At 37.7% G+C, this 16,901-nt stretch overlaps 1 protein-coding gene across 1 annotated transcript in view; it reads right to left on the bottom strand.

Annotated features, from left to right (window-relative positions):
• Positions 1–16,901, bottom strand: part of TEX11 (testis expressed 11) — a 132,833-nt gene that overhangs the window by 84,825 nt on the left and 31,107 nt on the right. The window contains exons 5-8 of the mRNA XM_036271112.1: positions 15,064–15,144; positions 14,853–14,972; positions 10,119–10,199; positions 5,366–5,451 (exon numbers count right to left, since the gene is read on the bottom strand). Of these exons, the coding sequence (XP_036127005.1) occupies positions 5,366–5,451; positions 10,119–10,199; positions 14,853–14,972; positions 15,064–15,144 (368 nt within the window). The remainder of the gene's footprint in view (positions 1–5,365; positions 5,452–10,118; positions 10,200–14,852; positions 14,973–15,063; positions 15,145–16,901) is intronic.

Below are 16,901 nucleotides of genomic sequence, written 5' to 3'. Positions count from 1 at the left end.
ATGACTTTGCATATTCCAGGTTCCGCATATAAGCAGAGTCATTATAATATGCTGTCAACAAAAGACACACTTTAGATTAAAAACTACTAAAAGACTAAAAATAAAGTGACGAAAAAATATACCATGTAAATAGCAACTATATGAGCACTAGAATAGTTACACTAATATTAGACAAAATAGACTTCAAGACAAAAAAATGTTACTAGAGATAGGGAGGATTTTTATAAAGATAAAAAGATTAATCCATCAGGAAGATATAACAATTATAAACCTAGGGACCTAAAAACAGATGCCCAAAATACATGAAGCAAAAGTTGACAAAAGTGAGCAGATACATAATTCAACAATGATAGTTGTGGGCTTCAATACCCCACTTTCAATAACAGAACAACTAGACAGAGCATTAGAAAGGATATAGAAGACTTGAACAATACTATAAACCTACTAACCTAACAAACATATATACCGCACATTCCATCCAATAACAACAAACTATACATTCTTCTCAAGTACACATAGAACATCACCCAGAACAGAACATACTCCAGGCCTAAAAAACCTCAGTAGATTTAACTGGATTGAAATCATACAAAGTATGTTCTCCACGTATATGGAATTAAATTAGAAATCCAAAAGAAAAATAGTATGTGGAAATTTAAAAACACACCCCTAAATAACCAGTAAGTCAAAAAAATAAAACACAAGAGACATTAGAAAATACCTCATGTTGAATGAAAAGGAAAACACAACATACCAAAACTATTTGATATAACTAAAGCAATGCTTTAGGAAAATTTTATAACTAAACAACAACATTAAAAAAAAAGGAAGATCTCAACCTTCCACCTTAGGAAAATAAAAAAGAAAGAGCAAACTAAGCACAAAGCAAGCACAGAGGGAAAAAAGTCATAAAGATTACAGTGGAAATTAATGAGATCGATAAATGAAAAACTATACAGAAAATCAAGAAAGCCAAAATTTAGTGCTTTGAAAAGATCCAACAAATTGATGGACCCTTAGCTAGGCTGACCAAGCAAAGGTGAAGGCTCAAATGACTAAAATCAGGAATCAAAGAGGGAACATCTCTATTGACATTTAGAAAAAGACTATTCTATTCCTAAACGATTGTGGAGATCTAGTGCCATAGGTAGGTGCCCTTGTATAAATCTCTTAATCTCTAAATTTCTATTTCCTTATCTGTACAAAATGAAGTTAATATGTATATCAGTCATTTTCATACTATAAGCAGGAGAGTCATTCTTTTTTAACATTTTTTTTTCTTTTATTGATTTTTAGAGAAAGAGAAATGGAGAGGGAAAAAGAGATAGAAACACCGATGAGAGAGAACATCGAATGGTTGCCTTCAGCATGCCCCTGGACTGGGGATTTGGCCCACAACCTGGGCATGTGCCCTGACCCGGAATAGAACTGGCAACCTCTTGGTGCATGGGTCAATGCTCAACCACTGAGCAACATCAGCCAGGTGAGAATCATTCTTTCAAGCAAAATCTTACAAGGACATACTACATAGGAAACTGATTAAAGCCTAACTTCTCTGCAGCAAGATGGGGATCTTAGAGAGTTGTGGCTAAGTCTCCTCTTCCTCCTTTTTTTTTTTTAATCCTTACCCTAGGACATTTTTTTCCATTTTTTGTTCAGCTGGAGTGGGAGGGAGAGAGAGGGAGAGAGAGAGAGAGGGAGAGAAATATCAACGTGAAAGGGACACATCGAGTGGCTGCCACCCGCACAACCAACCAGGGCGGGGACAAACTGCAACCGAGGTACTGCCCTTAGCGGGAACTGAACCCGGGTCTCTCTGGACCACAGGCCGAAGTTCTAACCGCTGAGCCAAACCGGCCAGGGCTCCTCTTCCTCTTAAAGGAGACTCTGAAGCATTTCTGGCAGAAACCTAGGGTTCCAAAGAACATAGTTTCTAAATTCCTGAATTAGATGATCTGTAAGGATTCTTGCAGCTCTAAAGTGTTATTTATAGTAAATTATCTTATTAAAATTGCAATTATATACTTCATTATATTTCCACAAGATGGTGCTAATACATTCCATTTTCCATTAAAACAGGTGTTGATCATTTTTATAGTTAATAATTTTATCATAGTCTATGATTATGTAATACCCTTAATTTTTCAAAGTACTATCATGTTACTTACATTATCTTCATTACAAGCCTGTGACAGATAACGTTGCACCCATTTTTCTGATTAAAACATCCTAGCACATACTAGTAGTTAGGTGAGTGACACAGTCATACAGTTGACAAGCAACAGATTTTCTACTACTAGCTCTGTACTCTTTCCCTAAATCTTACTGCCTCACTATGAATAATATTGTCAAATTCTCAAAGGAAAAGAAAGGAATGAATATTCAGTAGCATTAAAACAAATGCAAACTTCCCTTCGGCCCAAATATTGAACCATTAATATTTGTGTCCATAAATACATTTATGTTTATTGTTGAAAGTATTACAGATGTCTCTTCTTTCTTCTCCCATTGTCCCCTTCCACCCCGCTCCCCCTACCCTTCTCCTTTACTTCTTATCAGAAGACCTTGGTGATATATATTCCTACATAACCATAGTAAAAGCTAAATAAACATTGATAAATGTTAAAATATCATACTCTCCTTATTGTAAACATAATAGCTATTTTAAATCCAGCATGGAAATAATATAATCTGGGTTAACTCTAAGTGCTATGAATTTACAAAACAAAAGTATAATATTTGCTGAATTCTCCTCTTCTAATTCCATGAGAGAGACAAAAAGTTTTATAGCCCTGGCCAGTTTGGCTCAGCGGTTAGAGCGTCGGCCTGCGGTCCGGAGAGACCCGGGTTCGGTTCCCGCTAAGGGCGCGTACTTCAGTTGCAGTTTGTCCCCGGCCCTGGTTGGTCATGCGGGTGGCAGCCACTTGATGTGTCTCTTCACGTCGATGTTTCTCTCTCTCTCTCCCTCCGACTCTATCTGTACAAAAAAAAAAAAAAGGAAAAATATCCTCGGGTGAGGATTAAAAAAAAAAAAAAGTTTTATAGAAGCAGGAAAGAGACACAACATACTTCTCTTCTCATTTGAGGATACAGCATCCAGAATAAAAAATTCCCAACTAACAGAAAGCAATTCACATTAGCTGCCAACTGAGACAGGTTTAAATTAGAGAATTAAAAATAATATTAGAGCCCTGGCCGGTTTTGCTCAGCAGGTAGAGTGCCGGCCCGTGGACCAATGAGTTGTAGGTTCAATTCCGATCAAGAGCACATACCTTGGTTGTGGTTCGTCCCTGGCCTTGGTGGGGTCGTGTAGGAGGCAATCAATCAATGTGGCTCTATCACATCGATGTTTCTCTCTGTCTCTCTCTCCCTCCCTCCAAGAGGTCTCCAGTTTGATTCCCGGTCAGGGCACATGCCCAGATTGTGGGTCAAATCCCCAGAGGAGTCATGCAGGAGGCAGCCAATTGATGTTCTCTCTCATCGATGTTTCTCTCTCTCCCTCTCCCTCCCTCTCTCTCTAAAATCAATAAAGAAAAAAATTTATTAAAAAAAAAAAAAAAAGGACTCAGCCTACTCCTACGACCAGTTCCCAGGAAACATCGACCCTCATTCTTGGCATAAACTTCAAGCTCACCTCCATTGTCTTAAGCCATCCAAGGCACCAACATGCTTTTTTTTTTTTACCTTAAATACTACCAAATAATACCAAATAGAACTCACTGATCATTCACTTTATTTTTAAAATTATGTTTTTTATTGATTTTTTTAGAGGAGAGATAAAGGGAGAGAAAGATAAAAAAACATCAATGTGAGAGAGAAACACTGATCGGCTGCCTCCTCATGCCCCCTACTGGCGATCGAGCCTGCAGGCCCAGGCATGTGCCCTGACCGGGAATCTAACCGGGACCTCTCAGTCCATGAGAGGATGCTCAATCCACTGAGCCACATTGGCCAGGTAGATCATTCACTTTATAAAAAGGTTGTTTCTTTAAAGGAAACCTGCCGTAAAACCTATGCTAGACTAGTTAGCTCTTTTGGTATATTTTAAATAATTCAATTTATAAAAACGTGATTTAAAATAAAAATTTCAGGCATACTGCACTTGCATGAAGCATTCTAAATCGAGACAAGTATAGCTCTTATAACTGTGTAAGCCTGTTCTGTCAGGCATAGTTCTTGTTTTTTTCTAATCCTCACCCGAGGACTGTTTTTTATTGAGAGAGAAACACCAATGTGAGAGAGAAACATCAACTGGCTACCTCTCATAAGCACCTGACTGAGGATCAAATCCTCTACCTGGGTATGTGCCCTGACAGGAAATCAATCCCCCCCACCTATCAGTGTACTAGACGATGCTCCAACCAACTGAGCCACACTGGCCAGGGCAGGCATAGTTTTTTTTCTCAACCACAGTTTACATTCAATACCATTCCACACTAGTTTCAGATGTACAGCAAAGTGGAAGTACAGTTCTTTATGGTTTGATCAATCTTTGAGCTCTAAAGTCTTTTACATAAACAAGGTATTTGCATAAATATTTTGTTAGAGATATATACACCTATGACTACTATAATCTTAATAACCATAGTTGTATTTATTTCATTAATGGCAAATGTAAATTTTGCAATAGTTTAATCATGGGAATATCTCCAAACAACCAGAACTAACCCTGCACTAAGAAAGAAAAAAATCTGCTGAATTGATGTGATATATTTTACTCTGTGATCCCCTAATATTCAAAGCATCTTATGTGATATCTCCAGAAAAATACATTTTCACGTAAAATCATTTAACAAGAAATTACTAAGTATCTACTATTTGTCAATCTGTGCTGGGCCTACGTATTCAGTAAAAGACAGAGTTTGTGCATATAGTTGCTGTATTTTTTGCACTATTCTCTTGATATTCCCATATTCAACACAACAGTACAAATCTTAGCATAATACTGAGCATATAGTAAGTGCTACATATATACTAAGTTGACTGATAATAAAATACCAAAATTCATTTAAGACTAATGATTTTAGCTGATCCCATTCTCACCACCCCTCCTACCCTTATACTGTGGGGTTCGCAAACAGTAATATGTCCCAAAGCAAAAAAAAAAATTCTGTATTCTTGATAAAGATACAAAGCAGGAATGGAGGTAGGGCATGCTCTTATGTTATATTAAGATCAGAAAACATTTTTCTATCACTGGCAACATGTAAGAACAATAAACAATACATGTTAAAGGGGTAAATAAATTTAGCATGTTGGCTTTTGAAGTCAGAGAATGTTTAAACTGCCAAAGTACCCTATAATAAATATTAACTGAATTTTACAATAATATTCTTAAATTTATAATTATTTTTGTTCATATTACCTAAGCCAGTAGCAACTTTCTTCATATTTATTCAGCATGTGGTTTTCTACTCCAAAGTTGTAACAGAGAATATGAAGATATTCAGCCTGCAATAAAAATAATTAAAAAAGATATGTTAGATCATGATTTCCTTAACATTAAAATATCTAGAGAGATTATATTGGGCTTCTGATCAAGATGGCAGCGTACTTAAATGCAGTACTTGCATCCTTCCACAACTGTATCAAAATTACAACTAAACTATAGAACAACCATCATTCAAAACCACCTGAAATCTAGCTTAACAGAAGTCCTGCAACTAAAGATATACAGAAGAAGCCACAATGAAACTGGTAGGAGGGACAGAGCTGTGCAACAAGCTGGTCCTACGGCCACATGTGGTACTTAAAATTTGAAGGGATATCTGAGCTGCTGAGAAGGGAGGGATCCCAGCCCCACACTAGGCCTCCCTGGCCAGGGTTCCAGTGCCAGGAAGAGAAGTCCCCATATCTTCTGGCTGTGAAAACCAGCAGTGATTCCTTTACTTAGCACTCCTCCCACAGAACCAGCAGGCAAATGCCTTATCTGAGTCTCCACCCACCTGCACAACAGCTCCTCTGCTGCAGTTGGGGCCAGTCCTCGCAGCTGGTCAGCCTGGGAGTAAATCCCTCCCATTGACATGCCAATGGCAATCAAGGATCAACTACAATAGGAGGGTGCACACAGCCCACATGAAGGGACCCACCTGGAATGCCCAGTTCAGGTAACGAGAACGCTGTGCCACTGGGCCCCACAGGACACCTACTACATTAGGCTACTCTATTAAGACCAGGAGACATAGCAGCTCTATCTAATACACAGAAACAAACATAAAGAGGCAACCCTCCCTTCCACTCTATCTAAACACTAATAAAAAAAATATCCTCAGGTGAGGATTAACCGAAAAAAAAAAAAAAGAGGAGATCGCACTGGATTAGAGTGGCCCAAAATCCAATGACTATTATCCTTATTAAAAAAGCTCTGTGAGGCCCTGGCCAAGTTCAGTTGGTTAGAGCATCAATCCAATACACCAAGGTTCTGGGTTAAATCCCTGGTCAGGGCACATACAAGAAGCAACCAATGAATACATAAATAAGTGGAACAACAAATTGATGTTTTTCTTTCTCTCTCACCTCTACTCTCTCTCTCTGAAAACCAACCAATCAATAAAAAGCCATGTGAAGTGACACCTACAAATCAGCCAGTAAAGAAAAGAGAAACCAAAAACAAAGAAAAAGAAAAGCCATGTGGAGACACACAGATGCATAGAGTAGATTGCCATATGAAGACAGAGGCAGAGACTGGAGTGATACATCTATAAGCCAAGGCATGCCAAAGATTTGCCCAGATGCTAGAAGAAGCAAAGAAATAAATCTTTCCTAAAGCCATCAGAGGGAGCATGGCCCTGCGGAGAGACACCTTAACTTCAGTTGGCAAGCCTCCAAAACTGTGAGAGAATAAATTTCTATTTTTTTAATCAAAATGAAATCCAGAATGGTCACATAATTGGTGTGTCCAATTATAATAGCAGTTCAGAGTCTTTAAGACATAAAGTGTTCTGTTCATCAAAATAACCTACTCTTTCTTATCAAAACCTCTCAATTTATTTAAAGAGGAGCTACATAATATTCAGGTTGGGAAATTAGTTATGTGTGGAAAAGTAATACGATGTATTACTAACAGAACTTGAAAGGTCCTTTCATAACAGGAATTGGAAAATCTAATCACTGTCCAGCAAAAGGACAGGCTAAAATGACTCTGCAGGTTGTCAAATTCAGTAAAAGGCTTTAGATTAGAGACTATATTCAAAGCCAAAAAAAATTCACCATTGAGGGAAGGAAAAAATGATAGTTTTTTCCAAAGTTAAGATAACTATAAAAAAATTCTGAAGTTCTGAAATGTGTCCAAAGCACTTATCTAGTCATAAGACTTATTCAAATATACTTAGTTTAATGGACCCTCTTTAACAATAAAAGTTTTTTGACATATATTACCACTAAGATAAAAGTAGAAACAAGCATGTGAATGGTGCCATAGAAAAATACTTTTTTATGGGTTAATCATATTCTCAGTCCCTGCATCAATGCCATATTTTACAGAATTTTCATCTGTCAAAATACTGGCAAATGGCATAAGAGAAAACTTTTTAATTCTAATAATTTACCCATCTATCCCCTTCAGGAACCATCTATCCAGAATCTGATTATACACACATAAAGGAGTCCTTTCTAAGTTTTACCTCAGTAAGACTACAGAAACAGATCCTCAGAAATCTGAGATATGAGGCAAGTTAATCATAAATAATATGTAAAGACCTGTCTTGCTTCAGAAAAGTTCCCCTTTGAATTACAGCACATTCAGAAATTCAATATACATGCCTGCTCACATCAGACCTACTGTATATTTAAATCTAAAATAAATAGTAGTCTTGGTAATGTGGGTCCGGCAAGAATCCAGAAGTATTTAAATGCATTGAGCCTGCAACCCGGGCATGTGCCCTGACAGAGAATTGAACCGGGACTTCTCAGTCCATGGGATGATGCTCAATCCACTGAGCCACATGGCCAGATGTGAAACATTTCCAATGGGGTATGAAGTACTAAGATGAATAAAAATACCTCTTTCAAAAATATGTTCCTAGCTTTCTATGGAGTGCCAACATTTCATTTTGCAAGCAATACATAATTGAAATAAAAATACAAAGCAGGTAGAGCTGTAAATGTTTTGTATGTTGGTTTTTACTAATGCATTATGTGATCTCCAGGACCCATGGGATCTTAGAACCTCCAGCCACTGCTACAAGTCCTGGCCCCAAAATGACAGCTCCAACTGAATACCTACATTACAATGACAAAATGAGATCACATAAAATGATTTAAACGCAATGAGATATTGCTGCTGAAAATGAGTTTGACCACTAACTTTCCAGTTTGTGACACGGCTTTTTATTTTTAATTAACTAGATAACTTCATTTTTCACAAGTTACTTTGTAAATTGGGTTTTTATCAAATTCAGTATAACCAACCTCCTATTATTTTTCCAGTCCCAAATTCCAAGCTATTTTTCTTTGTGTTTTTGTTGTCTTTTAAACATTTATAAATTCAATTCTAATAAGGGAGCAAAAATTGAATGATAATTGCCTGGTTTTCTTCCTTACTGGCTTTAAGACATTTACCTTCTAATCCCTCCCTTATACAGCTTTCTCTAATCTTCAGATTATCTCAGTAATAACTGACAATAAGCCATTAGTTATTTCTCCTGGTGCTCTAAAATACAATTTTCTGCCTTTGTGTCAACACCTTACAATAATTCCTAATCTAGTTTTGGGATACAGGAAAGATATCTCAGAAAAAAAGAGAGCTGGTTAATTTAACTAATTAATTCCTTTTAAAACACTATGTTAGTGCTTCTTCAATCTTTATCTGATCATTTCCTATCATTGTGAGATTTCCTGCCCTAGATTGTCAGGTCCCTTGCCTAAACCTTAAGCACATAAAAAAATAGCCTAAATACTTTCACTGATCTTCAGAGTTAACAATCACTTTCTGGCCTGGACAGAGGGAAGAGAGGTAGAGAGATGGGTGAAAAAGGTAAAGGAGAGCCTGACCGGTGTTGCTCAGTGGATTGAGCGACGTCCCATGGACTGAGAGATCCCAGTTCAATTCCCAGTCAGGGCACATGCCTGGATTGCAGGCTCAATCCCCGGTAGGGGACGTTCAGGAGGCAGCCAGTTGGTGTTTCGTGCTCACATCAATGTCTCTCTCTCCCTCTCCCTTCCTCTCTCTCAAAAAATCTTAGGAGAATACCTAGCATATAATTGGCAATATGTAAATATTTACTGAATTAAGTTCTACATTGTTACACAGAATTTGGGGGTAAAGACCAATCTCACAAGTAAGTACAATTTATGGAACCCTCAGAACATTTCCCCTAACTTCCAAATATATCTTTGTTATCAGTTACCTCTGTGATAGCAAACACTGAAGTAGGCATAGACTCTGAAACGGGAGAAAGAATGGAAAAGGGAGATAAAGTGGAAAAATAAAAACTTATCAGCTCTGGAAATCTGATGAGATCCAGCCTGGGAAGCAAGCTTTATTTATCCTATGAAATCTCTCACACCTCCAAATCCCAATATAGAAAAATACTACTGCAGTGATACGCCAACCTTGCCAGCAGGGAAATAAACTCATTTTTTCTTTCTTTTATCACATAGCATGAAATATGGAGGAAATGTTATCAAAATGGTTTGACAATAAAAAGGAAAGCAAAGAAATTTAAATAACTCGTATTGCTTTTTTTAAACACCCTTTCTAGTATACAACAAAGCAAGCAAACTATTTTAAAGTGGCCCTGGCCAGCATGGCTCAGTGGTCAGAGCGTCAGCCTGAGCACGGAAGGGTTGGGCGTTCGATTCTGGTCAAGGGCACGTACCTGGGTTGCAGGTTTGATCCCCAGCTCTGCTTAGGGTGTATGTGGGAGGCAACCAATCGATATGCTCTCTCACATAGATGTTTCTCCCTCTCCTCCTCCCTTCCACTCTCTCTAAAAATCAATGGAAAAAATATCCTCCAGTGAGGATTAACAAAATAAAATAAATAAATAAAGATCAGCTAAGTGGAACTGATTTCAATATAATCTCTAAAGGGTTGCATAAAGTATCAATAATTCTTCCTAAAACTTGATATGACATATTTTCAAACTCTTCAAGAATAATGCAGAAATTTCACTCACCATTTTAGGGAGCCTCGCCAACATATCTTTGCAGCGCATTGCACATGTAGACGCTCTTTGAAAATCGTCTTGAGCAATCGCCTGGGAAAGTGAAAAGTGTCGATAATGAAATAACAAGCTTTTTGTCTACAAGTCAATTTTGACATATTCTAACTATTATTTAAAATTCATTTGTTTTCTAGCCAGCTCAAAATACAGAGAAATAAATGGCAAGAATCTTGGGTAACACAGAACTGACACTGTATGACCGGGAGTCGTTTATTTTTTTTGGAAATGCTGAAACTGGTGTACAGTCTTATGTTATTACATTATGATATAATGTCATGTCTAACAGAATAGGTCTTGTATTAGACAAGTTTTTTTATGTTAAATAACAGTCTTGGGCTCTAAATAATACTGCTATGAATACAGGGGTGCATGTATTCTTTAGATTGGTGTTTTGGGATTCTTAGGATATATTACCAGAAGTGGGATCACTGGGTCAAAAGGCAGTTCCATTTTTTATTTTTTGAGGAAACTCCATAGTGTTTTCCACAGTGGCTGCATCATTTTACTTTCCCATCAGCAGTACAGGAGGGTTCCCTTTTCTCAGCATCCTCGTCAGTACCTGTTGTTTGTTCATTTATTGCTGGTAGCCATTCTGGCAGGATGAGGTGATACCTCATTGTGGTTTTAATTTGCATCTCTCTCATGACTAGTGACATTGAGCATTTTTTAATGTCTAGTAGCCATCTGTATGTCTTCTTTAGAGAAGTGTCTATGTAGATCCCCTGCCCGTTTTAATTGGATTATCACCCTGTTGTTGAGTTCTGTAAGTTCTTTATATATTTTAGAAATTAACCCTTTATCAGATGTATCACTGGCAAATATGATCTCCCACAGTGGGCTCCCTTTTCATTTTGCTGATGGTTTATTGTGCTGTGCAAAAGCTTTTTAGCTTGATGTAGTCCCATTTGTTTATTTCTTCCTTTGTTTCCCTTGCCCTAGGTGATGTATTGGTAAAAATATTGCTACAAGAGATGACTGAGACTTTACTGCCTATGTTTTCTTCTAGGATTTTTATGGTTTCACGCCTTACATTTAAGTCTTTTATCCATTTTGAGTTTATTCTTTTGTGTGGTGTAAGTTTGCAGTCTAGCTTCATTTTTTTGCACGCACCTGTCCAATTTTCCCAACACCGTTTATTAAAGAGACTTGTCTTACCTCCATTGTATGCTCTTGCCTCCTTTATCAAATATTAATTGACCATAAAGACATAGGGTTGATTTCTGGGCATTTTGTGTTAATTTTTTACTATGGCATAAGAGTAGCCTAGTTTCATTTTTTTCATGCAGCTGTCCAGTTTTCCCAACATCATTTATTATTTTTAAATTTTTATAGTTTTTTTAATTGATTTTTTACAGAGAGAGACACACATTGATGTGAGAAACATCCATCGGCTGCCTCCTGCACGCCCCCAACTGGATGGAGCCCACAACTCGGGATCTCTCAGTTATGGGACAGCACTCAATCCACGCAGCCAAACTAACTGGCACACCACCATTTATTAAAGGGACATTTCTATCTTCATTGAATACTCTTGGCTCTTTCATCATAAATTTGTTTTCCATATATGTGTGAGTTTATTTCTGGATCTTGATTCTGTTCCATTGATCTATGTGTCAGTTTTTCTGCCAATACCATACTGTTTTGGTTACTAAAGCTTTATAGTATAGTCTGAAATCTGGGAATGTAATATCTCTGGCTTTGTTGTTTTTTTCTCAGGATTCCTTTGGCTATCTGGCATCTTTTTGTAGTTCCACACAAATTTTAGGATTTTCTGTTATATTTCTCAGAAAAAAACTGCCATTGCGATTTTGACAGGGATTGCCTTGAATCTGTAGATTGCTTTGGGTAACATGAACATTTTAACAGTGTTAATCCCTCCAATCCATGAGCACAGAATATTTTCCATAATTATCATCAATACAGTATTTGAAGTCCTATCTAGAACGGGACGGGAAGGGACGGGAAGGGAAGGGACGGGAAGGGAAGGGAAGGGAAGGGAAGGGAAGGGAAGGGAAGGGAAGGGAAGGGAAGGGAAGGGAAGGGAAGGGAAGGGAAGGGAAGGGAAGGGAAGGGAAGGGAAGGGAAGGGAAGGGAAGGGAAGGGAAGGGAAGGGAAGGGAAGGGAAGGGAAGGGAAGGGAAGGGAAGGGAAGGGAAGGGAAGGGAAGGGAAGGGAAGGGAAGGGAAGCCTCCAAATTGGAAAGGAAGAAGTAAAGGTGTCACTATTTGCAGATGACATGAATTTATATACAGGAACCACCCCCAAAATCAGAAATAAACAAATATAGTAAAGTTGCAAGGTACAAAAATCAATATATAGAAATCTGTTGCATTTCTATACACTATCGACAAAAAGTTAGAAAGAAAAATTGCCCTGGCCAGGTGGCTCATTTGGTTGAAACGTCTTCCGGTACACCAAAAGGTTGCAGAGGTTCAATTCCAGGTCAGGGCACATACCTAGGTTGCAGGTTTAGTCCTGGGTCAGGGCACATACAGGAGGCAACAGATGGATGTTTCTCTCTCACATCAATGTGTTTCTCTCTCCCCCCCTTCCTCTCTCTCCCCCTCTTCCTCTCTCTCTAAAATCAATTTACAAAACATGTCTTTGATAATTTAAAAAAATGGAAAGAGAAATTAAGAAAGCAATCCTATTTACAATTGCAACAAAAAGAATAAAATACCTAGGAGTAAATTTAACCAAAGGAGATGAAAAATTTATACACTGAAAACTATAGGACACTGTTGAAACTGAAGACACAAAAAATGGATATATTCATCATTTAAGAACTAAATAAATTGGAAACCATCCCATATTCATAAATTAAACTACTTAATATCTTTATGATAGCAAAACTCTTCAAACTGACCTACAGATTCAATGCTATTCCTATCAAAATCCCAGATGGCATGTCTGCATAAATTGACAAATTTATCCTAAAATTCATATGGAAATGCAAGAGACCCAAAATAGTCAAAATAATCATGTAAAATAACAAAGTTGGAGAACTCACACTTTCTGATTTCAAAACTTATTACACAGATACTATAATCAAAACAGTGAGGTATTGCCATAAGATCAAAATGGAATAAAATCAGAGTCCAGAAGTAAACTCTCACATTTACGATAAACTGATTTTTGACAAGAGTGCCAAGACTATTCAATGGGGGAAGAACAGTCTTTTCAGTAAATCTTGCTGAGACTATTAGATAGCCACATGCAAAAAAATGAAGTTGGACCCTCACCTCACACCATACTCTAAAATTATCTTGAAATTGATCATAGATCTGGACCCTCACCTCACACCATACTCTAAAATTATCTTGAAATTGATCATAGATCTAAATTAAGTGTTAAAACTATAAAACTCTTAGATATGGAGAAACCGAAGCCTTCATATACTACTACAGTCACTGTGGAAAATTGTACTGAAGTTTCATAAAAAGTTAAATATAGCCCTGGCCAGTTTGGCTCAGCAGTTAGAACATCAGCCTGAGGACCAAAGGGTCGCGGGTTCGACTGCAGTCAAGGGCACGTGCCTAGGTTGCAGTTTCCCTGGCCCTAACCAGGGCTGTGTGGGAGGCAACTAATCGATGTGTGTGTCTCTCTCTCTACCTCCCTCCCCCTTCCAGACTCTCTAAAAAATAAAAAATCAGTGGAAATAAAAAAAATTTTTAAGTCAAACATAGAGTTACCATGATATTCAGCAATTCTACTCGTAAGAGAAATAAAAATATGTACATAAAAAATCTGTACATGAATGTTCACAGTAGAATTATTCATAATAGCCCCAAATTGAAAACAATCCAAACGTTCATCAATGGATGAATGGGTAAACAAAATGTGGTATATCCATATAGTGAAACATAATTTAGTAATAAAAAGATGAAGTAATGATACATGATACAACACAGATTAATCTTGAAAACACGCTCAAGAAGCTAATCACAAAAGAGTACTTATTGTGTGATTTCATTTATATGAAATGTCCAGAACAGATAAATCTATGGAGACAGAAGGTAGATTAGTGGTTGCTAGGCTGGGGTCAGGAGGAATGGGGAGTGACTGGTAACGGGTAGGGGTTTCATTTTGCGGTGATGAAAATGCTTTAAACTGCCCTGGCCGGTTTGGCTCAGCAGTTGGGAGTGTTGGCCTGCAGACCAGAGAGTCCCTGGTTTGGGTTCGGTTCCCGCTAGGGGCACATACCAAAAAAAAAAAGCTTTAATCTTAGATTGTGGTAAAGACTGCATAATTTTGTGAATATACTAAATCCACTGGATTATACATTTTAAATGTGTGAATTTTATAGTATATAAATTATATCTCAATAAATATGTTAAAAATAAAAACAAAAGGATTATACAAGATCATGTTTAAGGTCTCTTTCATTTCTAGAATTACATAATTACAGAGCACAAACTCATCGTGGCTTATATTTTGTCAACTGAAAATGCACACAAACTGTATGGTGACAAGAGGAGGAAATCCAGAAGCCAAACACAGGTAAAGTACAACTCTGAACACTGATAGCAGTAGACTTTTAGAAAACATCAGCAAACAACCCAGAACAATTGCAAATGAGAAGGCTCTAATGACACCTGACCTTCTTCAAATAGGTTACATATAACCACTTTTGCATTTACATATACAAAATCCCTCACTGTGAGGTCCTGGTGACTATGATACTTACTGATTCTGCCTGGTAAGAATACACTTTGAAAAGATTCCTCTCCACAGCCAGCTTCTGCATAGTCAGTTGGGTCTCACTGCAGCTCCTCTCCATAATTTTGGCATATAATTGCTCCAGACCCTGAAAAAATAAAACCACAATACTATGTAATAATGAGAATAACAACTGTTACTAATTATTGCCACAGCTTTAAAAATCAGTGGTAACTTACAGTCAAGGCAGCTTGAAAAAACTCATCAGCCATCACAGCATTTCCAACATCCACCCACCCTTTGCCTGTTTTCATAGTCATCTGGAAGAGAAAAATTAGAAAATATATTTTTTAAAATCACACCTCCTCCAAACTGGTTGAGAGTACTGGAGAAAATATTTTATTTTCTGTCCATATTCAGTAGTGTAATCCACAGAAAACAAAAAGGTAATAGCATTTATTAGAGTTCTGTGCTCTGTTTTGAACTCTGTAATTTAAGAGAAATGGTATTAAGAAAAGCAATAATGAAAAATTAATAGATTTGCATGGCCAGAGTGGCTCAGTTGGTTGAGCGTCAGCCCACGCACCAAAGGGTTGCTGGTTTAATTCCTGATCAGTACACATGCCCAGGCTGTGGGTTTGATGCCCAGTTGGGGAATGTATAGAAGGCAACCAATATTTCTCTCTCACACTAATGTTTCTCCCTCTCTCTCTCTCCCCTCCCTTCCTCTCTCTAAACATGTCCTTGGGAAGGAAAGGGGCAGGAAGAGATTAACCAAAGAACTTACATGCATATGTGTATGACCCATGAACACAGACTATAGGGTGGTGAAGGCCTGGGGCAGGATGGGAACCAGGAGGATGGAGACAATGGGAGGGAAAAGGAGAGGACACCTGTAATACTCTCAACAATAAAAAATTGAAAACAAAAAAAAATTATAGTAATTTAAAAATAATTTTTAATTAAAAAAATAACTAAAGCTAAAAAAATTAATAGACTTGAAAACACCATGGAATATACAGATGATGTATTATAAAATCTTACACCTGAAACTATATAACATTATTACCCAATGTTATCCCAATAAATTTAATATTTAAACAGATTTAATTAGGAAGAGAGAAACATCAATGTGAGAGAGACACATTGAGTGGCTGACACCCACACAACCCCAACTGGGGCCTGGGACAAACTGCAACCAAGTGATAGCTACAGCGATGCCAGTGATGACAGCTTTTCAGAGCCAAGGATAGCTGCGTTGGAAATAAGCTGAAACTAATACATGCTTCGGAATGACAGGCACTGCCTGGGAAGGCTCTGAAGTAACTGAAGCCAAGACAAAACAACTATCTGAAGAAATCTCCACACTCTTAAAGAATCACTCTGTTCTCCACCAAATATGGGTTGAAAGCCTCGAAGGGAACCTAATAATAGGTACTTTCATTAACCGCAACCAGAGGGGCACTTTCCTTTTGTCCTCCAGATGCGGCCTTTGGGTCTTACAGATTTCTCCAGCCTATTAAACTTTTTCCAACAATCTCAAAAAACAAACAAAAAATTTAATTATTATTACTATGGGCTGAATTGTGACCCTCAAACGTTGTATGTTGAAGCCCTTACTCCCAGTATCTCAGAATGTGACTCTATGTGGAGATAGGGTCTTCAATAAAGTTACAGAGTTAAAATGAGCACATTAGGGTGAGAGCCTTAATCCAATCTGACTGGTGTTTTCATAAGAGGGTATTTAGATACACAAAGGGACACCAGGGACTCACACACATAGAGGAAAAGCCATATAAAGACACACAGAGAGAAGGCGGCCATCTGCAAGCCACGAAGAGAGGCCTCAGAAGAAACCAAACCTGCCAGTACCTTGATCTTGGACTTCTAGCCTCCAGAACTGTGAGAATATAAATTTCTGTTGTTTAGGCCACCCAGTCTGTAGTATTTTGTTATGGCAGCCCTAGCAAACTAAAACAGTGATACAAGCATATGATTAAGGTACATAGAGGTAATCAGGAGAAGTGAAAACAGAAATGGTTACAAGTAATAACCTTAAAATAGGAAAAGACATATG

This window comes from Molossus molossus, unplaced genomic scaffold (assembly GCF_014108415.1).
Source record: "Molossus molossus isolate mMolMol1 unplaced genomic scaffold, mMolMol1.p scaffold_m16_p_2, whole genome shotgun sequence".
Lineage (NCBI taxonomy): Eukaryota > Metazoa > Chordata > Mammalia > Chiroptera > Molossidae > Molossus > Molossus molossus.
The sequence above is the reverse complement of the archived record's forward strand: the minus strand, read 5'-3'. Positions and strand labels throughout refer to the sequence as shown.